This window comes from Drosophila guanche, unplaced genomic scaffold, assembly GCF_900245975.1.
Source record: "Drosophila guanche unplaced genomic scaffold, DGUA_6, whole genome shotgun sequence".
Classification (NCBI taxonomy): Eukaryota; Metazoa; Arthropoda; class Insecta; order Diptera; family Drosophilidae; genus Drosophila; species Drosophila guanche.
Genome location: NW_022995747.1, coordinates 7,444,191 through 7,470,136, shown reverse-complemented (window position 1 = coordinate 7,470,136; position 25,946 = coordinate 7,444,191). Strand labels below are relative to the sequence as shown.

At 45.5% G+C, this 25,946-nt stretch overlaps 3 protein-coding genes across 5 annotated transcripts; 2 read left to right on the top strand and 1 right to left on the bottom strand.

Annotated features, from left to right (window-relative positions):
• Positions 1-5: 5 nt before the first annotated feature.
• On the bottom strand, positions 6-5,074 carry LOC117582794 (allatostatin-A). Of its 3 annotated transcripts, none has more exons than XM_034270803.1 (3): positions 4,869-5,074; positions 907-1,338; positions 6-859 (listed from the first exon to the last, which is right to left on the bottom strand). In XM_034270803.1, the coding sequence occupies exons 2-3, from the start codon at positions 1,295-1,297 to the stop codon at positions 774-776; spliced, it is 477 nt and encodes a 158-aa protein (XP_034126694.1). In that variant the 5' UTR covers positions 1,298-1,338; positions 4,869-5,074; the 3' UTR covers positions 6-773. The 3 variants fall into 3 exon arrangements, with proteins under 3 accessions (XP_034126694.1, XP_034126695.1, XP_034126696.1); XM_034270804.1 differs by having other exon boundaries at positions 907-1,335; XM_034270805.1 differs by having other exon boundaries at positions 6-844; positions 4,869-5,073.
• Positions 5,075-9,794: 4,720 nt separating this feature from the next.
• LOC117583273 lies at positions 9,795-11,792 on the top strand. The gene has a single exon (XM_034271498.1). The coding sequence runs from the start codon at positions 10,127-10,129 to the stop codon at positions 10,382-10,384; it is 258 nt and encodes an 85-aa protein (XP_034127389.1). The 5' UTR covers positions 9,795-10,126; the 3' UTR covers positions 10,385-11,792.
• Positions 11,793-16,421: 4,629 nt separating this feature from the next.
• On the top strand, positions 16,422-25,844 carry LOC117583167. Its single transcript, XM_034271361.1, has 6 exons — positions 16,422-16,744; positions 16,835-16,961; positions 20,972-21,361; positions 21,418-22,145; positions 22,199-22,474; positions 22,545-25,844. Exons 1-6 carry the CDS (start codon positions 16,429-16,431, stop codon positions 25,775-25,777), a joined length of 5,070 nt encoding a protein of 1,689 aa, XP_034127252.1. The 5' UTR covers positions 16,422-16,428; the 3' UTR covers positions 25,778-25,844.
• The last annotated feature ends 102 nt before the right edge of the window (positions 25,845-25,946 follow it).

The following is a 25,946-nucleotide window of genomic DNA, read 5'->3' as shown; positions in this document are numbered from 1 at the left end:
CTACGTGTTTTGCTTGCACCATGCTGCTGTGCTGTTTATTTAGGAATAGATGCATGTATGCACAAAACAATTACATATATTGTATGCATGTATGTATATATAGTATAGTTAAATTAATAATCACTTTGATACATCCAATATTAGTTTGCTATTTGTGTATAATCCCAATATTCAAGTTTGTCCGTCTATGCGCCTCAATTTTGAATGCAGCCAATGCCACTCGCCGACTCGAGAGAGTGCCCCAAGTATATGTCCATACATAAGTATATATCTGTGTGTGTATATTAGCTAATGCCCCATTAAAATGTGTACTGTAAATTGGATTGAATATGCATATATCTATATGTATATTATGTACTATTTGTATTCGTATAACATTCAATGTATTTCTTCCTTGATAATTGCACACGCCACGGTTTCATTCTCATCGTTTGACCCTTCTCATCTTTTCTTATTTTTTTTGGTTTTTTTTTGCAATTTTATATTGCTCTTTAAGCTAAACATTTGCCGCCGTTGAACGTCTGGAGTTAATAACTAATGTGGAAATCATAATGTTTATCGGTATGCTTTATTTTAGATATTTTGTGGGACGAAGGGCGTGCAGTTTGATTCAAAGACATTTAGATTAGTTCTTGGAGAAGTTTTACAATACAAGAGTCCTATAGCCTTTTGCAAATACTTGAATTGATAGTTAAGTAGGTTTTTGTCTCAATTGGCACACGGCTGGATCTGGTTTAGTGTGCCATTTGAGGCGACCTCCTCCGCGATTTGATTTAACGCCGCCCGAGACCAAAGTTGAAGGGCTGCGGACGCGTCGTTCGCTTGTTCTGTCTGCCAGGTCGGACTGCAAGGCGGAGAGCTAACCAATTAAGGGTCATATTTGATCTGGGGAAAAGATTCACTTACCCGCACGCTCCACTCCCATGTAGTTCGCTGGCGGCACTCGGTAGTCAATCTCGTTGTCCTGATCATAGTCGTAGTCGCTGCGCTTTCCCAGTCCAAAGGAGTACGGACGCGACCTCTTGCCCAGCCCAAAGTTATAGACTGGCAGCCGCTTCATGCCCGGTCCGCCGTTGTTGTACATATAAGCCCGACGGCCCAATCCAAAGGCATATCGTTCTACCCGCTTATCAATGTCTGCGCCATTATCGGCCATCTCGTCGGCGCCGAGCAGGCCGTCGACATCGCCCTCGCCAGAGACTTGACTGCGCTGCTCCTGGCCTATGACCGGCGAGCAGGCAATATAGCCGACGCAGCACAGGGCCAGCAGCAGGAGATGCGCATTGAGCGTGTTCATTGTGATGCTGTGGGCACGGAGCACGGGCACACGTCTGACTGCTGAAACGGGGGAGACAAAGTGAGCAAACAACGAATAGAATTTTAAGCATTATTTCCCCTCCGTTCTTGTACTGTCAGACTATGTTGCGGCTGACACAGGACATGCCATATGGAGGGTTCGTTATCGCTTACAAATACTTATGCAAAACAAAGAATCGACCAGGAATTCCGCACATATACCGACTCGCACAGAGAATATATGTCAACGGCAACAAATGTCGCCTCGTTGACAGCAAACAGCAACACCAAAAAAAAAACAGAGACCAATGAAAAATATTGGCTGGAGAACGCTCAAAAATGTGACCAAAACTTTTTTCATCTCTCTGTGTGAGTCTGTGTCTGCCTGTCTCGGTCAAGCGGAAGGTCTTTGGCCACCTGAACTGCAGCAGACAAATTTTCTGCTGGCCTTGCAGGGCACTCCACCATCCAAGTGCTTCGCTCGTAAAAGTTAAATTTGATCCGTGAAACGAAAGTCCGTCCCCCCTTTACCCTCTCTACTAAGACTGTCCTTCAACGTTTGCTGAGTAGCTTAATTCCTGCCACAATTAGCTGCTACAATTACCCAAAATTTAAGCTGCGACAGTCGTTGAAGAATGTACCTTTAGTTGGCTTAAAACTTCTCCACAGTATTCCATTAGCGAAATAGCTGTCAGTCTCCGTAGGAGGGCCATCAACATTTGTGGTGCTGTCAATACGAGCATTCTCGTACTTTCACTCGTATCTTGCACTGTCAGGGCCCATGAATGGAGAGTGCACACAAGAAGGCAACAACTGAAAGATGTTCCCTCATTCAGATCGGATTCGCTATTTGCATTGCTTTGGCTGCACTTCCGCCCGGACAAAAGTCACGTACAAGCCGCGGAAAAGTGTTGCTAAAATCCCCATCATCTCCGACTGCCTCCAGCCGCCGCTTGTTGTTTGGTTAGGCAAATGAAGTTGGCTGGAGCCTAGGACATTTTCCATTAGGCCAAAGGCTGGAGTCACTATTCAAAGCTTCTGTTGCTGCTCCTTGCTCGCTGACTTGACTTAATGGCAAGTGAGGATTAGTTTTCAATGCCAATTGATGGCTCGCTGTCGCACATAATGATATGCAAACAAGGGTCTGCAATTAATTGAAGCCTACGCACAGGGACTCTGTCTCTTTCACTGTCTGCTCATCCAAATAATGACGCACACTCAACGTAGCGTCGCGCCGCGCCGGCTGTCATAAATTTGTAGGGTGCATGTGCAACAGCTAGAGCTAGAACTACAAATCATGCAACAGGTTCAACAATATCCACCACAGACGAAGCCAACGCCAGAAGCGACAACCACATCTGCTCCAATGTGAACCCCAGACCCGCAACCTCCGTGTATGATTTACAATGGCACTGGCATGGCAGGCAGCGGCAGCGGCAGCTGTGCATTTTCCACGCAGGACAATAAAAGCGATGGCTATGGCCAGAGAGACCAGCAACAGCCACAAGATAATAGGCGGAAAATCGTCACATTTGTTAGACTTTATCAACCGCAACACGGCGACGACAATGACAACGATGTCGTACTGAGTTTTGCAAAACCAATCGTAAATCTGTGGAGAGAAAGCAACTTCTGCGAAATGTGTCATCACCTTTCACTATTATTTCCGTGTCTGCAATAAAATCTTGTTTGTTCGCCGCTTCTACCCTACCCTTGCACCCAAATGAGATTCAAAGATTATCTGTTTATGAATTTACGCTTTCAGCAATAACTCTTTCGGATCCGGCCCGTGCCTTTGGCTATGACCATAGCCGCGGCACGAGCTTTTTCTCATATCCGCAGCGGCGATTAGGTTTGACCGCCATACAAAATGCAACGGAAATTCAAAGGAGTGGCCAAGGCGCTGCCTTGCCCTGCCATAATTAGGTTTGAAAACTTTCCCGTCTATAGGGGAGATTAGAAGATTAGCAGAAAACAAAAGCCAAAGGATATAAGAAAATTTGCTACCAGAGTACAAAGCAATTTTGGCTGATGTGGCAAATTACGACAGGCACAGGGAAGATCTTCCCTTTACTTCAGCCAGCCGCAGGTGGATCTAAGGCCAAAGGTGGAGCTCATGAAAGTAACAAAAAAGAAGATTAACTGTTTGCAATTGAAACGCTCCCAATATTGTACATGTATTCTTTTTAAATTCAAAGAACCGCCAAGGGGCAGCTCCCCTCTGAGCCTTCTAATTAAGTTACGCTCAGGTAATGAAGTGGCTAACTTCTTTGCATCAATTTATGGCAGTTAGGCGAGCCAACGAGCGGCTAATAAAAACCGAGCACCTCATGGTGCCTCTGCCCCATTTTTATCTCAGTTTCTGGCTGAGCGTTGACCCAACCATTTCCTTGTTTTTCTTTAATTTCACAATGTGTTCTGCGCCCATTTTACATGTATTTATCTTGCAAGCAAGCATGGGTTCTGCCCCTTGGGCACATATGTATCATCTCCGGCCATGCCAAAACTTGCCCTCACATCAATCAACAATTGTCTCTTGATTTGTTTATTCAACATTTTAGGCATGGCTTTTGGGCTTTTTTCTATCTTCTTTCATGTGGGTGTGTGGGATTTATATTTTTCTTCTGGACTCCCTGCTTTGTTTTTTCTTCTGCTGTTATTTATTTAATTACAATTTGATTGGGGCTTGTCTTTTGTCTTGTTGCGATGTGATTTCTAACGCTTTCGCCAGCCCTGCCTGTAATGTTTTTGCTGTTGATTCTCGGGCCATATGTCAATTGTTGCCTCCAGCATTATATATAATCAAATTGGGTTTTTTCTTGGTGCCAAGCGATTGAAATTGAGCCGAATTGAATTTGAGGCTTTTTCTTGGATCTCTGGCGGATACAAATTGCATTTCATTTCTCTTGCATACTTTTTGGGGCCACATTATGGTTTGGGCTTTGGGGTATTTTCAAATAAGTCAAGGAATTCGTTTGAGCATCAATGACATTTTGAGAGACGTGACTTGATAAATATTTTCATTGCGTTTGTATCCAACAGATACTAAACATTAATTTCGATCAAATTTCTGGATATTAGATCATTGTTGTGCCCTTTAAAGTTATTTGTCTTTTTATCCTTTTTAACAGAAATAATATTTAAATAATTGAAAAACAAAATAATCGTTAATGTTGGCTCCTTGCATAAGAAAATGCTAACATTTTGTAATTGTTTAAATATTTTCCCCAATATATTCTGTCAGTCGAGAGTATAGCAAAGTTCAGTGATTCCCTAAAAGATTCTTATGGTGATTTGTACAGACTTTGCGCAGTAATATTCAGTGCTGCAGATTTAATCAAAGATTAAAATCTTGATCGATTTAAGAATATGTTGCAAAACTTTAAAGGCACAGGTGAAAAATTGCATGAAACTGGAAAATATTTGTTCTTAAATGGGAATCAAATATAGTCACATTTAAATACATTTTTAAATCTTAAAAAAAGGGTTTCACAGTTGATTAAAATTTGTCTTAAAAATACAAAATTCAAATTCGAAAGCGTCTTGTCTTTCAATCCATAGGCACAACTTACATTCTATTTTAAAAGCACACAAATCGCGAAGTAATTTTTTGAAACGATAAAAGAATTAGCTGAAACTTGAATGCACTTCAATGTACGGAAAACACGAGATATATCAAATATCTAAATATTCCGCGGCCAAGTATAATTGCTGCTGCGGCTGCTCCTTCGACTGCTGCACGTTGACAGATCGAATGTCGGTTAACTTTTGAATTCGCATCCGTTGGAACCGTGGCTCTTATATGAGCGAGCCGTCGCTGCTTTCCTTCGTTTTTGCCGTTGTTGTTGTGGTGGTGGTGAGCCCTTATCAACCAAAACCACCCACACGACAACAACATGGAGGGGAGTATGCCATTGCCGCTGCCGATGACGACAATGTGTGGTGAGTTTGCAATTCAACACGAACTGAATGGCTGTGTGATGGTGCTGGTGGTGTCGTGTAGCAGGGTCCTTGCTGGTGGCTGCTGTCAGCCAGGATGTAACAAGTGGCCATGGCCGTGCTGCATTTTGGTAGAAGCCAAGAGACCGTTCTTGGCTCAGACTTGCCTTAACTTATCTTTCTTCTAGGCTAGTTTTATGAAATGTGAGGATGGAAGAAGGCTCCTTTAAAGACGTCACGAATGTAGGACACAAGCTAAAACACTTTAGAACCTTCAAGAAAATGCCAGAGGAGACCGCTATAAATGAAACACAATTTACTCTCATTGCAGAAGGACAGTGCGTATGATGAATGCGGTGTTGAGGTTCATTAGAAGGAAACATACGCCCCCGGGATATTCCATACATATGTGTGATTTGCATTCTCACTCCTGCGCCCACATCCTGCAAATGTGAGTCCAACTATTTCTCATTTCGAATGGAAAATTGTCAGCTGGCTGGGCGCGCATTAGTCAAATGCAGGACACTTGCCTCCCAGCGCCTTGGCCCTAGTCTCCTTCTTAGACCTGGCTTTGTGGGGCACCCGCGACCCAGGCAGACAACTCGAATGACATGCAGGCAGTCCTTTCGCTACAGTGTCCCGATATGCCCCTCCTTTGGCTGTAGCTGTAACATTTCAAAAGCGAAACGCCAAGGAATTTTATGCGGAATGCCAGCATACATTTCGCAATGTCGCCACGGGGCCTGCCACGCAACATTTATCCTGCTCCGCATTCGCTATGCTCATCTGTGCTCGGTTTGGTTCTTCTCTGTCCTGTCCGCGTTTCCTTTGTGCATTATACAAATGTCGCCCCTTTTGCTGATCCAAACGCACTTTTAGCAAGTATTTTGAACACCATTTTCGCAGTGGTGGATACTATTGAAGGTTGTGGTATGCTTCAATGAATAGATTTATAAAAATTAAATATATTAATATAAATAATTGCACTTGAACAAGTTTTTCTAAATCTTGACGTGTTTTTTTTGCACAGCGTCCTTTTCGCTGCGTCAGAAATTCCCATACGTTATTCCCATACGTTCCAATGATTTCCTTTCGAAGCAATTACCCACAAAGAGGGGTGGAAAAAACGCTACAGTGGAGGAAGCCATTACCAATGGTTATCCCGCTGAGACGATGCTTAGTTGTAAATAGTTTAATTACAAATAAAAGGAAAAATCGCTTGCTAATTGGAAAATATGGCAAAAATATTCACGTTTGATGGGAGACTCTCGGCTCCTGCACATTCAGGCTAATTGCCTGTGAGGAAAATGATGGGAAAATTGTAGGAAATGTCGCCCGAGCGCAGCTTGAAACCGAAATTGCATTGAGATTTGTGGAGCAATAACAATTTTCCACGGAAATTTATATGTACGCATGCTTTTATGGCTTTCGATGGCAAATGGCGCTCAATTACGTCAGCCAGTCAAAGTTCTCTCTTATTGACAAAAGGAAGATAAAGTTGGAGAGTCATTTGCATAGGGGATACACGATCCCCAATGGGCTGCACGTGGATTTGTCTGGAAAGCCTTATTCACCACAAGCAATCGATCATAAATCAGGCTGATAAGAAAAGCTAATGATATGTTCGGACATGACATGAGCTGGGGGAGCTGGAAACTGTAACTGAAACCAAGAACATGGCCCAAAGCGTGGCCGCGCTAATCTCGATGGGCTGACTCTGGGCCTTCATCGCACCGGAACAGGTTAATAAATTTCCCAGCGGTCTAATCGGAGGCCAGCGGCTCATTTGGCCATTTTACCATTTGGCATCTGCCATGTGTGCATATGGCGCTAAGGAGAATGGCTCCCATATGCGCCAGTTTTTGTTGGGCTCGTTGTCATTGTCGTCGTAATGGTGTGACTCGATCTCGCTCTCAAGTAATTTTAAATTTTGCCCGTTTGCCAGAAGACAAGTTCAGCTATAAATCATCATCTCCGACAAAACAGACCAAAACAGCGAGGAAAGAAGTAGGAAACCATAGGACACATTACGACAATTAGATACCTGCCAAAAAATAATCCATTTCAGTGCTCGATGGTTATAAATTTTTGAATAAATGCTCTAAAAATCGCTTAACAATTAAAAGTGATATTTTGAAATTTTTGGGCTAAAGAATAAAAGTGGAAATAAAATACGGAAATAAAATCTTACTTTCAGTACTTCGGCCGTAATAACAGCTCGTTCAAGATGATTTATATGTGGATCGTTAAATAGACTGAAATATGTAAGCCTAAGTTTTTTTATTTTCTGTGTATTTTTGTACTTACAGATCCAAGTTCCGTTTTTAATACCATATACCCTTGTGATCTAAAAGTACCGGGTATATATATTCAACCTGGGCACAGTTGGCCGGGCTAAAGACAACGAGGCACCCAACCTGTTTGGCCCACACCTACTCCACACACACACACACACACAAACACACATAAAGGCAAATAAAGACAGACGGGCAGTGCAAACTTCCCACCGACAAAAAAATGCATAAGCAAAAACATAAAAAATAAGCAAAGAAAACATTTTCATAGCTGTTGTAGTTGCTGCTGTTGCTGCTGTTAGACAGACTAAAAACCACAAATAAAAAATGGAAAATCACGATTTTTATGCAGGTTTTCGGAGATTTTTCCCACAACAAGTTCTGCCGTCTTGAGGTTTATTTTCCATCTCTTTTAATTGATTCTGCGCATGAGAAAAACGCAGTGCACAGAGTGCACTTGAGATCCAGATGAACTTATGCGGCGTTAGATAGTGGCAGCAGCAATAACTCTTCGAGGCAGCAGCAACTAAAACTAGTAGAAGCGACTAACAGGCAGCATAAATATGCATTTATAATTAGAAGTCAAGCAGGGCGCCCAGCAAAGTCGAAAGCGGATGGCATGGAAATTTACAAGTACAATAAGCAGTGCAGCCTTTGTCGGGCAGATGCGTAGTCAAGAATGCAGCATGAATGGGGGGTTAGATCAGGAGATCGCATACCCAAGCAGACTACGGCACTGCACTTTGTTCGCATGGAAGAGACACAGAAAGTCAGAAAAGCCAAGAATGTTGCTGCTTTGGCTCTCTTCTGCTTCAGTCACTGCTTGCTCTCTTTCTCTCTCTGTCCCTCTGCTGCTGTTGCCGCTCGGTTTCTTCTCAGTGACACACTTTCCGACAAACGCCGCGGCCCAGAAGTAGGTGAGCAGCAAACAGAATATGTGTGTTTGTGTGTGTACTCCAATGTACGTTCTCCATTCTACGCTTCGCTGCATTGAAATTTCTTTTTTCGCTTTCTTTTCGAACTCTCCATCACTTGCGCTCTCTCGGTCTCCACAAAAAATTTGGTTCTTTACTTTGCCACCCACTTAAAAGCCGCAACTCGCTTTGCTTCGCTCTCCCTCTCGCTTACGCCAACCGGCGCGGCGCTGACGTCAACACCAACGTCGCCGTTATATGGGTCACACCGCTTGGAGTTCTTGGAGAAAACTGGTAGTACAGGTCTCTGGCAGAGGAAAGTGATACGTCCACTTGATCGAAAGCGAATGCGTTTGCTTCGACGTTTGTCCCAGCTTTATGTCATTCTAGATATGTTTGTATGCTTTCCAGCTGCTGCTATGCGATAGAAATCTTGTTAATTCTTCCACTTTTGGGGTCAGGTTCACACAGAGGAATGGCATTTCCGCTCCGTGTGCGTACAAAGTGCATTGCATTATGTACAAAAAATTAAAAAATACGAAAATACCAAAAAAACAGTAAGTTTTTGTTGTCTGCTTTGGCCCGAAAGGTGAATGAAACTTAGTGAATGCCAGCAGTCGATAGGGGAGTCGCGAGAGCGGAGGAGAGTGGAGTGGAGAGCCAACAGGTGATTCGCTGCATTGCTTAGTGATTTTCACCTGGTCTCCGGCTCTTGCGAGCGTGCCTTTGGAATTCGCAAATTGTTATGAGCAAAACAGAGAGAGAAAAAAAAGCACGAAACTGAAAAAGAAAAATAACAGCAAAACATTAAAAAAAACCAAATCGCTGCCATACAAAGACGACGTAAAGATTACACAAGCGCAGCGTCGACGATTATACATATGTATGTACATTCGTCGAAGAGCAATGGGAGGGGGCGGGACGGCATTAGAAATAACACTCTGCTGCAATCAAGAAAGCTCTCCCAACCAGCAGAGCAGCGCAGCGCAGCGCAGCGCAGCACCAGAGCGTCAGAGCTGAATCTGAAGCTGAAGCTCTGGCTTGGCTCCCCGTTTCAAGAGTCGAGCCGAGCCCAGAGACCGATCCCCGAAACGACGCGACGGCTCATCGGAGCTGCAGAGTGTAGAGAAATTTATCATTTCACTGCAGCCAAGACAGAGACAGCGGCGCAGCAAGCGATCGCAGCCAGTTTTCAGTGTTTCTCTTGTTTGGGTTTGGGTCTGCTCAGCTGCTGATCTCTCTCTCTCTTTGGCGCTCTCTGCTCATCGTGGGGCCGTCGCTGCTGCTGCGCGGCCGACGCTCGCTGCCTGGCTGGGGCCTGGCCACAAAAACAACACCACAGCTTTTCGAAATTAGTTCTAGTGAGTCTGTGAAAGTGTGAGCGACTGCGACTATCGGACGACGATTTCTGTGCACGCGCGATCAATTGGCGAACCGCAGGCGGATCAACTGGTCACTCATTTCCGAGAACAGCCACAAGAAATAAGAAATAAGAAGCACTCCCACACACAAGCAGCAGTAAAAAAAGAAAAGCTGACAAATATAAATAGCTGGCAGATCAAAAGAAAACGATCCGCAGAACCAAACCGAATAAGTAGTTTGGAATTATCCATCCAGCAAGCCGTATCCATTCATCGGTCAGGGCTCTACCAGCCAACCCCATCCAAGCCAACCACGTGCAATATGTCGCATCAGTGCAGCTGCGGTCGCGATCTCAACAACAACTACGTCTCCTACACGAGCGCCTACGCCAATGCGAACACGGGTCTGGACCGCGAGACGGCGGCCAACGGCGGCGGCAAGTCCAGCGCCTCGCACCACACACAGCTGACGGCCAAGGTGATGTTCGGCACAGTGGGCGCCATCAAGGAGTTGCGCGACAAGGAGCAGCAGCAGACACGGCACGCGGCAACAACGCGCGCCGGGGAGCGACGCAACTGAAAGTGAATCTGGGATGGGATGGGATCAAATGGGATGGAATGGGATCGGATCGGATCGGATGGTAGGAGGATAATGGATGTTGGACGCGGGCGTCGTCGGGGTTGTGTTTCGAGTGCTGTGCAGTGGGTTTTAAGGGGATTTCAGATTGCGTTGGATCCTGTCCTGTTCCGTCCCGATCCCAAATCCCTCACTGGATGCGGATGCTTGGGTGATGTTAGAGGCTTCAAAGGTGTTTACGGGGGCAGAGCAATTTGCTGATTTGCTGGATGAGTATGGCCAACAATTAAGAAAGACATTCCTTAAACAAACAAAAAAAAACCTATCCAAAAAGAAAAATCTAGAAAAAATCAACTACAAAAAAAAGTGGGAACTAAAAACATCACATATTTATACGATTATCTGCCACACTGTAACTCTGTCAGTGCATCCTATTACTTTCAACTGTCTCTCTATATATCTCTCCATATGTACACTGTATGATAATATCCTTCAACCAGTTCATGCTCCTGTTCCTTCAGTTACTAATTTTCGATAGTTCATCTGAAAAAAAAACAAACAGAAGATTAGCCCGACTCTGTCGAGGAAGGTGAATTCAATTCGATGTAAATTGTTTATCACATATTTATATATACATACTATATAGTGCAATACTTTAGCTGTACACTCACACACACACACACCAACACACACATGGCTAGCTTTAAGTTTGTTTTATTTTTTAAGCGCACAAACACACACACACACATATACCCGTACATACACTTTACAATGTTGTTTAATTTTGCTTTTGTTGTTCACGCGCTCCGCCAGTTTTGGGCTGCGCGTCTGGAGACTTCCAGGTGCTGCTGCAGCTCAAAATGCAAAGCACGTAGCCCACACACATACACATAAACACTAAACACTCTTAAACCATATAAATATAACTATCTATACATACATACATGAATATATCCATTAATACTTATACAACTGTTATTATTTTTAATAATCATATTGTATATGCTGGAAGAAACGACAGAAAAGAAGCCGAAAACAAAAATGAAATACTAAAAATTATATTCCTCTTGATGGGATCATGTTTGCTCAAGTGATTTTGTACTAAAATGGAAACGAAAATAAATGAAATAAAATTAAAAAATTATACAGAAATTGAAATTCAATTTAAATCAAACAAAGTGCTGTAAATGGCAAACATTCTGAACAACGACCATGAGTAGTTTTTCAGCCATTAGGAGGACCACGTACTCGTATAGAGAGCATGACAGCGCATCTACAATATATTTATTATACCAGATAATCAAATATCTATAATAATACTTGCATATCTTCTCGTACTACTTGTAAATCTATTTATAAAGCTTATCCTAACAAGGGCCAATAAAAATCGAACTTTTAATAAAACCCGAAACCGAATAACGCTTCAAGAGATTGCCAATTTCAATTACTCCGAACAATGGTTGTGCGTGGGAGGGAGGCGAACCTTTTCATTCCACCACTGTGGCTGCGCGTGAAAGTAAGAAAAAAGAAGAAGTGAAGAAACAGAAACGGCAGACAAAAAATTCAAATAAATTATAAATTACAAAAAAGCAAAAGGGGAAAAGTAAAATATGCGAAACGAAAGCGAAGTCTGAAGTCAGAAGCCAAGGGGGCGCCTCGCGTATTATTTCAGCGATTCTTTTTGTGTGTTCTGGCTCCACCACTGTCCGTCTATCGGTCCCACTGTCCCTCTATCGCATTCACAAACACACACAAGCTCTCCCTCCCTCTCTCTCTCTCTCTCTGTCACACTCTCTTCTAATTATCAATCGCTCTGCTTATCTGGACGGCGTCTGTTTGTGTGAGCAGAGTATACTTGCTGGTTCTTACTCTCGTAACAGTGACCCAGTCTCAGTCTCATTCTCATTCTCAGGTTTTGGTCGCCGCCGCCGCCGTCGCTATTCGTCCAGCACTTAAGTGTCGTCAGCAGTAGCAGCAGCGGCAGAGTTCCATCTCAGTCCCATATTGCTTCTTCGTCTCCACTCTCTACACGCGGGGCTCTTAAAAGCTTTTGTGGGATGGATGTCGCTTAGTGGATCAAAGTCAGCGTTTTTTATAGTTCTGGTTGTTGATTATTTGTACTCTTTTTTGGAGGGCAGGGCGCACACAGTTCAATTGAAACCAATTGCCCAAGTGCGTGGCTCTTGTCAAGCAAATGTATTTATTTATTTGCTTACGTATACTTAATTTACGAGGCGTATACAAAATGCAACGCCCACCACTTGTGCATTTTTAGCCAGATGGGACGTCACTCCAATTACCAATTGAGAGAATCGCTTTGAACTGTAATTGAAATACTATATGGAACGCTAATTGAACCCATTTGTGGCTTTAATCTTGCAGCTGGACTATGCATATTTCATTTATTCATTTACCTTTCAAATTGAATATTTTCTGTGTCTGGAATCTCAGCATCATTTGAAATGATGATCCAACTTTCCAAAGAACACTTAATCTGAAACAAGTTCAGGATTATTACGTGATTCAGATCTGATAAGATCAAGTGTAACTACAGTTGAAAGCAATTAAAAAACTTCGAGAAACGGAGGGGTATGGAAAATCCCATGAGCAATCGCTTTTAGGCTTTGTGAAAGGAACTTTTATTCGGTAAACTTATATTTAACTCTCTTAAATTCTTTCGGTCTTTCAATAAAAATTTTGAATGGATGCCATATTTCCTAAAAATGTATAAAACGTCTCTTCTCATATTTAATTAAACGATCTCCTGCGCATCCCACATACGAGCATGAAATATCTCTATTGATTTTGTACATTTTCGAAGGGGATTAAATTCAAGTATAAGATCTGCTATCTTTTGGACTTCTTTATCATCTGAGATTCCTTGAAATTCCGTTTCTGTTACCTTTAATAAGAATCCCATACACAACTTCCACAGCTCTCATGTTGTACTTCCGGGTCGTATATAATCCGCTACTTTTCTTTATCTTTTGCAATCTCTATAAAACTAATTAGAGGAAGTCCCCTTTGTTATCACAGATTGTACAATGCGCTTCTCGTCTCTCCCATCAGACCCACTAGATATCTGACTATCAATGTCAAGACTCTTTGCCAACCGCACTATTCCATTTCTATATTCAGACTTTTTGCAATGCTGATGTCATGGGCTTTTCGCCTTCCGTTCAGTTCCGCCCCGTTCCGTTCGGTTCAGATCACAAATCTTCAGTTCTCTTTATCCACGTTGATCTCTGAGACTGTAACTGGGACTGGAGGTGCGAGTGTTATTGTTTGTCACTTTGTTGGGTGATACATCAACTTCTTAATTTATGAGGTGCAATTTTTATGAGCTGGCTGTGCCCGGCCCCTGCCCTTGGCCCCGTATCCCCTCATTGTCCCCCTCATGGGCTGAGAGTAAAAGCATCCAATCTCATGGTAACAGCAGCACTTCTTTTTGTGTGTGTGTGTGTATTGGTTGATTATTTTTGTATTTCTGTCTTGGCTTTTTTCACTTTTTCTTGCATGCTCTTGTGGCAAGAACTTTCTCTTCTAATTGAAAGCAGTTCGATGATGGCGGGCGATAAGCCATCGATGGAGCGGTGGTGCCGCGGAGCCGAGGAGCAGTGGCAAAGCATCCAGCTGGGCATCTGTTGATGGACCGGCCATGGCGATGGATGGACCGTGAACATGGACGTAGATGTGGATGTGGAACTGGTTGACTCTTTGGATGTGGCATCAGCGGAGAGGATGAGTGGATGAATGGCAATCCACAATGTAGTAAGACATTTCTTATGCCCCGGCTATAATGGGAACTTTATGCAGCCGGAGGCATTTTATCTCTCTCCCTCTCTCTCTCTCTCTGCGATTTGAATACTGGACAAAACAAATTCAGAGTCGTGGAGGGGCCGTGCGGCGCGGAGACGGCGATAAGCGCCAACAAGTTGAAAATAAATAATAAATATTTAAAAGTGGAAGAGTATGGATCGGGGGACAGATGGAGGAGTGGCCGAGGAGGGAGGCAGCAAAACTGACACTACGAGACCGAGTGAATGAAAGCCAACAGAGAACTGGTCGCTTGCCTGGGAAGACTTTGCTCTGGGTCTTGGCTCTAGCTCTGGCTCCGACTTGACTTTTTTCTTTTTATTTTTTTTTTGGTGAGCAACTCTGTGGCACGGCACAGCACGGCTTGGCGTCTCGCATCGGCATCTCGGCATCTCCGTTTCTTTCGGCTTCTAATGGAAGCCGTGAGGTGAGAATCGATTTAGTTCGGTTTACGACGATCAAAGATACAAACGCGAAAAAGTTTCTATTTGGTGTGTGCGGCATATTCGAACTGGCCACAAGGAGAGCCCCAGCCCCAGGAGTCACGAGGAGCAACTCCCACTCAAACAGAGAGTAGAGCGAGCACGTAGCACAGATACGCGGCCACTCCCCCTTCAGCTACTTAATTGAGGCAGGTGTTAATCACAGTACAAATTGCACTTCGGTTAAGTCAATTTCCGTTTTTGCGCAAAAGATCGTCGAACAAATTGATTATTATTAATGGCCCGACTGCCACAGTTGGCCAAGTGAGCGTGGCCAAAGGAAACATCTACTTACAACAAAACGCTTCGACGGCCACCCGGAAAATTTCTCCCAAGTCAGCCACTTCCTGGTGGTTAGTGGAGGATGGCAGAGGGGCAGATCCTTGAATGTGGAAACAAGCTGTGTGCCTTATGCAAAACTATACATCTGACAGCCTAAAGCTTCGGATAATTGCATAATTTGTTTATGAAAAATTGAATTTTTAAACAATTACCAGTGCTTAGGGTAGTGCAGAAAGAGGGCATATTGCCGATTTGAACGATTACCACTCTCCGCAGCTCCAAATATTTATGTTCTTTTGGACTAACATTCCCAAATACCTCAATCCGCTTTATGCAACGCCTTTGTTTTGTGAACACCCGGTTATTGGAGTTGCATGCACACCACACTGTATTACTCTGGGAATGCCACATTTTATTACATAGAGAACTGCCAATCTTGACGCCCGTTACGTGGCCATTGAAGCATATAAAGTGATCCGCATTACATCAAATCAGCAAAAACGAATCAAGACTGGCACTATATAGCTTTGGGGAAACATGGCTTACAATGCATGGCGTACCCCTAACAGTTAATTGACTTAATCGGTAACGATACCTTATCTGCAAGTGTATACTGTGTGTGTGTGTGTGTGTGTGTGTGTATGTAGCTAGATACCCGAATTACCCAAATGGTTTATATACCCATTGATTGCCAAATCAATTAAAATTCTATTCACACCACATAATTAATCAACTCTTCTGGGTATGAGCATAACAGCAAGCACTAAAATCACTCGTGCGCAGCCAGCGCAAAGTGAATTAAATAAAAATGCAAAAAAAGTGCAAAACAAGAAACAACAAAAACACAACTACAGCTAAAAATGTGATAAATATGGTTAGGCGCTAACAATTTGTAGCTGTAGTTAATTTTGTATAGCCAGACTACACACTGCACAGAGGTATATTCGTTATAAGGAGATTACTTAGATAATGCAAATCTTACCAGATGAAAGTGATTGTTTTGTTTGAAGATAATTTTAACTGATATGACTGAAAGGTATTCCCATAGCCGTAATATTTTTCTTAGCATTCTTATTTGTTTATTATTGTAATTGCTGTATGCAGCCCCACAAAAAATATATTAAATAATAGCGGGGTTTTGCTGAATGGCTTCTGTTTTTGTTATCGTTGCTGATGTAACCGATCGAATCAAACCATAACAGAAATAGCCGTAAAAACATAAATGTTATATCAAGATTGGTGACCCTACAGCATCGTTGCTTCATGGATAATTAAGTTTAATTTGTCAGCTTGTTGATTAAGCTTTGTTTTTCATAATTTTTGTGGCCTTAAGGTGGCAGAGTAGTGCAATCCATCAATAATTTGCAGCCATGAAATTTGCAAATATGCATCAGTTTTATCCATGAAAATACCCTTCGCGAAATGTCTTCAATATCAATGCCATGATCTGTTACAGAACTTTACCGAATGCTCGGAATGGTGCAGCCATCATTTTTGATGGTGGTGCTCCTGCTGCTGCTCCTAGCGACATTTTCCCATTCGCTTCATCTGGAAAATGCCAGCAGCAAGCCACCAACCAAGGAGCTACCCCGTCCACTGATCCCACTCGAGGAGGAGGACCACATGGACGCTGAGACTGAGATGGGAACATTCCAGAGAGAGCGGAATGGACGCTCACGTCGCCCCACCCTGATGGATGTGGCGTTGCAGCAGAGCGTGCGGCAGGGACTGGACGCCATGGCCGAGCTTTATGGTCGCATCCAGCCGGAGATGCTGCGCAATGGTGTGTATATGTGGTTGGGGGTTTGCTGCAGGAAAGACAATAACCGCCAGTCCTAACCTTAATTCCAATCCTTGAAAATACCGCATAAAGGTCAAACCCTGCAGGACAATCATCCGGCCGCGATGCTCTCCCGCTTCAATGCCCCCACCGTGGACACCGAGCGACGGGAGATGGCCGCCTATGCTACCATAGCAGCAGCCAAGGCCTTTCGCAAAAAGTAAGTTCCAGGGATGGCACATATGGCACACCAGGGGTGGTGGTACTCCTATGTGAGGGTGTCTGGTTGATATGTGGTGTTCGTGTGGGTTGCTGTGCTGCGGCAAAAGTTCATCATTCATATGTCATCGATGACATATGAAAAAAGTTATTCGCAAAAGCGAAGCGCATAATTAAAAATCGAATCGATTTCATGAAACGAGGGTGGAATGAAGAATAGACAGAAATATGAATAGGTGGGATCTTCTTTCACTTGGGAAACTATGGGAATAATGCCCCAATTTGATTATGCCATGCAGGTCCTTTTAAAAGAGGGTATTTGTTCTACACATATTTCTTACACACTTATCCCAACCAAAACTACATCTAAAACTCTGCGTGCAGCTCTCGTTAATGTCCGCCAGTAGAGTGGCATGCCGCACACTCGAGCCGCTTGGCCGCGGGCAATCTAATGCAAAACCAACAGTTACAACAACAGCAAAGACAAAGACAGAAAAAAGTAAGCAATACTCGAACGACTCGTGTTATTGAGTTTGAGGAAGCCTCTCCTGCGGTACATACGAGTAGGTACCCCCGTTACTTCTCCTACCAATTACCGTTGGCAACTTTCTCGCTTGATTAACGAGTTCTACGGCATCCATGGCAGCCAGCAGAGGCACAGCAGCAGAGGGAGCACCAGCAGAGAGCAGCCAAGCCATGGCTAATGAGTTGGAGTGTTGGGAATGGAATGGCAGTGGCAGTGGTCTGGCCTGGAAGTTGGCTCAAGTGGAAGTGCGACCCCCGTCCCATCGAAAAGGTGCTCCAAAATGAAACGAAAATCGACCGGCAGCAAAAATCGTAGCCAAAACGTTGGGACCCGTACGGGGAGTGTCTCTGTGCGAATGCTCATGACTAAGAGTCAACTTTCACTTTGACATTGAAATGCCGGATAATTGCAAGACAAGCCAACGGACCAGACCAGATCAGGCCCGGCTAAGACAAGTGGTGCGGGCAGGGTATGGGTGAAGGTAGATTAAAGCCGCCAGGGTTAAATGACCTCTTTGGCTAAAGCAACGGAAATGGCAGACGCCACCATCTCTGACTCCGACTGCGACTACGACTACGACTCCAACTCTGAACGAAGTTTTTCCAGTTTTTTCACTGGTAAGTTTTCACTTTTCACAACGGGTTGAATTTCCAGCTTGTGGCTGTGAAAATCCATGCAATTTTCCACACACAAAGTCATAAAACGCATTAACTCGCTACAGAGTCGAGAACTTTCACCCAAAAAACACACACAGACAATGCTCCACAGGTGTGCTCTTTTCGGGCTCTCCAGTTGGAGTCTCCAGGTGACAGGGCTCTCAGGTGCAATGAGCTCTGACCGAGCCAAATGCAAAGCTCTCAAAATTACATTTATGTAATTGCAATCAATGAGGCGACACCACATCGAACCGTCCAGACAAAAGATGCTGATGGCCATAGCTGTATGGAATGTTTGTCCAATGTCTGCTTGCCTAAAAAATCAAATTACGAAATGGCCAACATGTTGGGTTTTAATTAAATATCAACAAATATCAACAGATACAAGCCATTCAGCAGATGCTGATGATGTGGGGCTTGTTAATAGTGCCAAAAGTAGCATTTAGCCAAATTAGAAGCCAAAGAAAGCGAGTGAGCGAACGTGACAAGAAACGTTAGAAAAATAAACTAAGGAAAAATGCAGAATTTGTAGCCGAAGATATAAATACTCTTAAATGCAGGGCAATTACGGTGTACTCTGTACACCATGCATCGATAGAACATCATTAGTAATCATCTCAGTAAGCATGGAATTTCCATCCACTGAATATAAAGCTCAGCTAGCATCATCTGCATATTCCTCGACTATATTAACTCCCTACAGAGATTGATGTTAGAAAAGCTTTCTTTGCATGTCAGTATTCTGATCAAAACTATCAGTACCCGCTTTGAGGGTACCGATGGGCATAACCGAATCAAAGCGAATCGTAGGTGAGCTACCTCCCTCTCGCACCCACTCCAAGCACTTCCATTGCAAGCTTCGGATTGGGTATTCGCAATTTGATTACATCAAACGGTGGGGGAGAGCAAAAGGGGCATCAGCAACAAAACAGCGAAAGGTAAAGCTAAACACAAAGCTCCACGAGGGACGGACGGACGGGTAACTGAGGCGAAGACGCAGAAGCAGACGAAGACGTAGACAGTGGACTTTGACGACGACGGAGACAGCGACAGCGACAGCGACAGCGACGACGACTTCCACTGATATGCTGGAGAAGAAAAGAAAGAAACAGAAAATGAAACACAAACATGACGCGACTTTCGTTTTCTACCAGCGTCGGCGCCGAGCATCGAATTCGAATTCGGCCTCAAGCTTCCCAGCCATACGAAAGTTTTTGTACTTTTGTATAGTGGATTTTGTTGTTTTTGCTGTTTTGTTGCTGTTTTCGTTGTCGTCTCTGCACAGAGTTCAATGAACGCTGCCGTGGCTGCGGCTGCGCTTTTTGTTACTCCTACACACATACATATACATATACATACATATGTACCTAAATATGTACATATGTATTTAAATATGTTTCTCTGATTGAGATTGCGCATACGCTGTCTAACCCCAAGGCACAGGGCCATATGTTTTGTATGGACTTATTTTATTATTAACACAAATGCAAAATAAAAAGCTTTGTAACTAAATTGTACTGCGAGAAATTACAACCCAAGCTCAAAACAAAGCCGGGAAAACATTTCCACTTTCACCTGCCACATGGCCTGTGGGAAAACTGGAAAACGTGCCGAAACCATTATACACTTGCACTTGCACATCCTCCCAAGAGCAACCCACAATCAAAGTTAATTCACTAAATGTTCGTCTCGAACCTCGAAGAAACAGTGAAAATCTAGAAGATCGATTGATCGACAGATCTCAGGATAATTATGGCCCGGATAGGAAGTAAAAATGGAACACAATTGAGAGAAAGTTGAAAGTTTGTGAGTTTACTAATTTCCTGTAATAAAAACCAATTTTTGATGGTCCATTGATTACTTAATTGGAATTGTAATATGGTTCTTTATAAAATAATCATCTGTGATTTGATATCTCTACGCGAGAGAGGAAGTCAGAAACTGAGCTGCAACATTTTTCGGATGTGCCTCAGAAAAATAATCTCTTTCTTTATTTTCTTGAGAAATTTAAGCTTCACAAAAGCTCGCTTTCTTGAGCTGAAATATTAAGACAGTTTCCCAAGAAATAATCCATGTCTGTTAAAAGAACAAACGGACTATAACTTCAATAGAAAATATATTCAAACGCACCCAAAACGATACTCTAAAAAATATTCCCCTGCACCAACTGGCAGCTGGGACTATATTTTCGGTCATAATTACATTGTAGATACAATGAACCTTTTTCGCCAACATTTATTGGCACAACAAAGCAAAATTCACCAGAAAAAGTGACCCTGTATTATGGTTAACTTTCCCACAATTAAATTATGCGATCATGCCCTATGTGACACTGCATGTTTCATGACCAAGTGATTATACCTCCAAAGATTCAAACGAAATGAAAATCAACGAAAACAAAAAATAAAAAGCGACAACCTGCTAATAAATGTGGCAAATGGAAAGCAAAAGCGAGTAAATTAAAGCCAGCGGCAAGCTCGGTGATTTCTTATGCGTTTTCCCGCCACACAAAAACCTGCACTCTCACACTCTCAGCCCCACACAACGCAACTTGCTTTAATTCGTGGATGGTGGATCCCAATTTGATGCCGCCGCCAGCGAACCCGTTTCCAGCAACTCCGCTTGGAGCTCGGTGCTCGGCTCTGGCAGAGCGTTTTATAAATAGAAGCCAGCGACGGTGGCAGGCAGCACTCGAATACGAAATTTGAGCGCAGCCATGTCGTGGACGCCAGATCCATTAGAGCCTAGCAGGCAGCCAGGATGATGTCCTCAGATCCTGTTACTATCACACGACTCTGTCTCTCTTTTCGTCTGTCTCTATTTCGACAGCTTCCAGCACATCGATGAGTTGGCCCGCCAGTCGCACGCCCAGAAGATCTCCCTGCGCCGCACGGCCCTGGAGGGACTCTGTCCGCCCCGAGATCCACCACCCTGCATGCCCGCCTCGGAGCGGTATCGCACCCACGATGGCACGTGCAACAACAAGCGGAGACCTCGCTGGGGAACCGCTCAGATGCCCTTCAATCGCTTTCTGCCTCCGGAGTACGGCGATGGTGTGGACACTGTCCGCAGTTCCACGGATGGCAGCACGCTATCCTCTTCCCGTTTCGTGAGTCTACTAGTCCATGGAGCAAGGGAAGGTGAGGCGCCTTTGACCTTGATGATAGCCCAGTGGGGACAGATGCTCGACCACGACATGACCTCCACGGCCCAGCCACGGTAAGCCAAAACTGTCTTTAATCTTTCGCCAATTTCTAAGACCTGTTCTTGTGCAGCTCCATCAATGGCTCGATTCCCAGCTGCTGTGGCGGCAAGGACTTCCACCCCGCCTGCTTCCCCATCAAAGTGCCCCTGGATGATCCCTGGCTGGCACCGCTCAAGGTGCGCTGCCTCGAGTTCCTGCGTTCGGCTCCGGCCCAGCGGCGGGACTGTGTGCTGTCCTGGCGAGAGCAGACCAACCAGGTGACCTCCTACATCGATGCCTCGCCCATCTACTCGAACAGTGCCAAGTCCTCGGACAATGCACGCGTCTTCCGCCACGGCCTGCTCATCTACGGACGCGGTGATCCCGCCGAGGATGTCTGCCAGCGCGGGGCCATAGCCACCAAGTGCATTCGTTCCGGTGATGGCCGAAGCGGAGAGCAGCCGGGCCTTCTGGCCATGCACCACGTTTGGGTGGGCGAACACAATCGCATTGCCATGGAGCTGAGCGAGATGAATCCACACTGGAGCGACGAGAAGGTCTACCAGGAGACGCGGCGACTTGTGGGCGCCATGTTCCAGCATATCACATACCGCGAGTTCCTGCCAGTCGTTCTGGGCCGCGAGGTGTGCCGTCTCTTCGACCTAGACCTACTCCCCACTGGCTACTACGAACGCTACAGCTCCAAGGTGAATCCCACGGTGGCCAATGCCTTCGCCGCGGCTGCCTTTCGCTTTGGCCACTCCCTGGTGCAGAATTCCTACACGAGATGCGATCGCCATCACAATGTGATCAACAATAGTGAGTTATTTGGTATCCTTTGAATGTTCCCAACTCATGTTTGCCTTCTCCAGATGTCAGCCTCCATGAGGAGTTCCAGCGTGGAGACATTGGCTCTGCCGGGTCCCTGCATCGCCTACTCAGAGGCTTAGCATCCCAGCGTGCCCTCAAGCGCGATGAATTCATCACTCCGGAGCTCACCAATCATTTGTTTCAGACGGCTGGGTTTCCCTTTGGCCTGGATCTGGCTGCCATCAACATCCAGCGTGGCAGGGATCATGGAATTGCTCCATATAGTGCCTGGCGTGTGCCTTGTGGACTCACGCCCATCCAAAGTTGGGATGACTTTGGTAATTATCTCTCATTTTCCCCATCTATCCATTAGATTTTTACAAGGAATATTTCTCTTGCAATCCTCAGCCAACGTAGTCGGACCAGAGTCGGCCAAGCGCATTGGCCACGCCTACCGCAGCGTCCACGATATCGATCTGTTTGTCGGCGGCATAGCGGAGCGTCCCGTGGTGGGTGGCTTGGTGGGTCCAACCTTTGCCTGCATCATTGCCCAGCAGTTCAGCAACTCGCGGAGGGGCGATCGTTTCTGGTATGAGAACGGAGGCTTCGAGAGCTCCTTTACGCCCGCCCAGCTGCACTCACTGCGGAGAGTGTCCCTGGCCCAGGTTCTCTGTCGGACAGTGGGCGGAGGTACGCTCCAACCGCACATTTTCATACCCGCAGAGTTCACGGACAACGAGCGGCAGAGCTGTGGCGTGGATAGCCTGGCGCCCATCGATCTGAGCCCCTGGCTGGAGCAGGATCCGTTTGTGGCTGGACACAATCATCACCAGCAACCAGATCAGGTGTTTAACATTGGGCAGCCGGAGCTGGGCTCACTGCAGATCATCAAAGAGGAGAAGGCGGGCTTCTCGAATCGCGTGAAGCCCGTCAGGCCTCAGGTGGAGGTCAATCCCAATTCGGGCAGTGGCTTCCAACGTCCCAGCAGTGGCAACTTTACAAAATTAAGCGACAAACTCGACCTCAAACGCAAGACAGTGACGACAAACAATAACAATAACAATCGTAGGGTGACACCGACCCGAAAGACCGGCAACGGGGTAAGCAACAAGCTGGACAAATCTCCCAAGATAACACTGAACATCAAGAACGTGAACGTGAGAAGACCAGACCAGGGTACGGGTCTCAAGCGCAAGGTGATCATCAATAATGTTCCCCTAGAGCTGAGGCATGCCGCGGGTGGAAATGCAACCGATTCGGATGCAGTAACAGAGACAGAAGACGTGGACGAAGACCAAGAACAGGACGTGGACATAGAAGAGGACGTGGAAGAACTGGCAGAGCTACGAAGTACTGAACCACTGGTACCGGACAACACGGAACCAAAAGCAACAGACCGACAGCCACTGACAAACATAACCAATGCCCCAACAGAGAAAGACAGCTCCATAGACCCACTAAGACAAACAACTGACGACTTGAATGCCTCGAAGCGTGTCTCAAGAAAACTTTTACAGGACAAGACTGCTGACTTACGACTGTTGCACATACAACGCAATCGTACCAATCCAAGGAATACTTCCACCACAGCCAACCTGGGACGATTCACACAACTGACCAAAGCACCCAAGACCAACAAGACCACAAAACGCGTAGTTGAACTGAGACAATACCAGAGCAGACCGATATACACAAGACCCCAGAAGGTGGTAGTCAACGGACCGAACGCCGACCAGTACGAGATCGAAATCAACATACGACAGACGAACAAATCTCCACAGACACGACCCTCCTCCACGGCGGACTATGCCGAGTACACGACTGTCTACAAACCGTACAACACAAACCACAACTATGATGCACACTACGGGGAGTATGCCAGCACCACGCCCATTCCCAGCTATGGCTACTTTCAGCCACAGGCGCAGGAGTTTAGCACACAATCGCACAGGACAAAGCCGCCGACAATCATTTACCTGAACGACAATGACGACAGACACCAGACCACCACTCGAGCACCGAACATATTCCAGAACTTTTTGACCTTTGCCACTAGCAGCTTCAATCCGCTCGGCAATCGACGCCCCTCTCCCACGCCACCGACTCCGATCTCCCAGCCACATAAGGAGCGGCCCCACTACGAGAACACAGTGGTGAACAGTCCCCTAAGTGTGGGAGGCACCCACATTATTGCGGATCCAGCGTACTCCTCCAGACCCTCATCGGTTCACTCGTATCCCGTGTCCACCATCTCGCAGATAGGCACCAATCATCAGTCGTACCCTGTGCCCTCCAACTCCCATGTAGGCGGAAATCCACAGTCGTATCCTGTGTCCACCAGCTCCCAGATAGGCGGAAATCCACAGTCGGGTTTTCTGCATGCCTCCAGCAGCGCCGTGAGTGCCGGTAACTTCGGGAGCATCTCTGGGGTGGCCAGTGCCAATGGAGCGGACAGCACATTTAGCTTTAACATACGACCACGTCCCAGTCCCGAGGTGAGTCCAGTGGTTAGCTCTTATCCACGGCCACAAAGTCAGAGTGGCGGGGGTTACGGCTTGACGGGACAGTCTCCCTATAGGCCAGACTATCACCCAAGCCAGAGCGAACTCTACTACGATCGTGAGCTTAGCTCGGACAGTAAGCCAAGTCCGTTCTCCAGTTCTGCTCACAGACCACTGACGCATACGCACATACAGACGCAGAACTTTTACGGACGGACACCCGAACTGAAGGAAGTTGGACCGGACAGCAACAAACTCAGCCACAGCAATGACAGTGACCTGACCAAAACCAAGAACAAACTTTACCTACAAGACTACGACTATATCAGCCGTACTCTATCCAATATCACGAAGGACGAGAGCACCGAAAACGACAGTGACGACGATTACGTATACGACGAGTACGAACCCAGTAACGACTTGGACAGTGAGGTGACGGGAAAACAGGACAGAACCGACGGCAGTGGAATGTCCACCAAGAAATACGACAAGGACGGCTACCTGAGACCCCAACTAATGCTGGACGCCACAGACAAGAACAAAACTGCAACGAACGTCACAGCACTGGACGACAACTACGTACTGCACATGCTGGAGAACAAGACGCAGAGCAACTACGTGACGGAGGTACCCAAGCCCATGCTGTCCACCTCCACGCGGAGCATAACCAACAGCAAGGTGACCGTTTTCCCGGACAGCCTGGGCAAGCAGTTGGGCAATGACATTCTAGCCGACGAGACGGACGACTATGACGATGACAAGACTAGAACTGCCACTGGCACTGGTGCCCTGCAGAAGGCTCAGAAACTGAAGCAGCTGGCCAGCGTGGCCTTTGCACCGATTACCGTTCTAACCAAACCTGACAGACCCGACAATTGGGTGATCTATAACAAGGCCAGTGAAGAGCCGCCTTTGCCTCAGTCGCCGACCCTTAGCTTGGATGTGGCGCCCACCGGGGAGGTACCCACTCCCATACGTTTGTTTAACAATGGATGGAAGAAACAAGATCTGAAAGCTAAGCCGGAATCAACCACCGAGGCAGAAAGACAAACCGACAGCACAACGGAGATGGCGGAGGGTAGTGGCGCTGGAAAAGATACTAGAGAGTCAACCACTGTGGCAGCAACAGGGAGTAACTAGTAATGCCAAATTAGCCCTAGATTACTTAACATTTATTAATTTATTTACATTATAAAATCACGAAATAAATTCCAATCATCAATCATTATGCGTTGAGTCTCAATGAAGTGTAGAATCCACCATGAAAGAAGTGTTAATCCGTAGAAACTCTGTTGAATTTTGGTAGAAA

Bases quoted from the DNA above. Each gene is read 5' to 3' on its own strand.
- LOC117582794 (XM_034270803.1), bottom strand. From the start codon at position 1,297: ATGAACACGCTCAATGCGCATCTCCTGCTGCTGGCCCTGTGCTGCGTC. The intron at 860-906 runs GTAAGTGAATCT...TTAATTGGTTAG, and splicing joins CATGGGAGTGGAGCGTGCGG to CTCTCCGCCTTGCAGTCCGA.
- LOC117583273 (XM_034271498.1), top strand. From the start codon at position 10,127: ATGTCGCATCAGTGCAGCTGCGGTCGCGATCTCAACAACAACTACGTC.
- LOC117583167 (XM_034271361.1), top strand. From the start codon at position 16,429: ATGCTCGGAATGGTGCAGCCATCATTTTTGATGGTGGTGCTCCTGCTG. The intron at 16,745-16,834 runs GTGTGTATATGT...TACCGCATAAAG, and splicing joins GCCGGAGATGCTGCGCAATG to GTCAAACCCTGCAGGACAAT. The intron at 21,362-21,417 runs GTAAGCCAAAAC...GTTCTTGTGCAG, and splicing joins ACCTCCACGGCCCAGCCACG to CTCCATCAATGGCTCGATTC.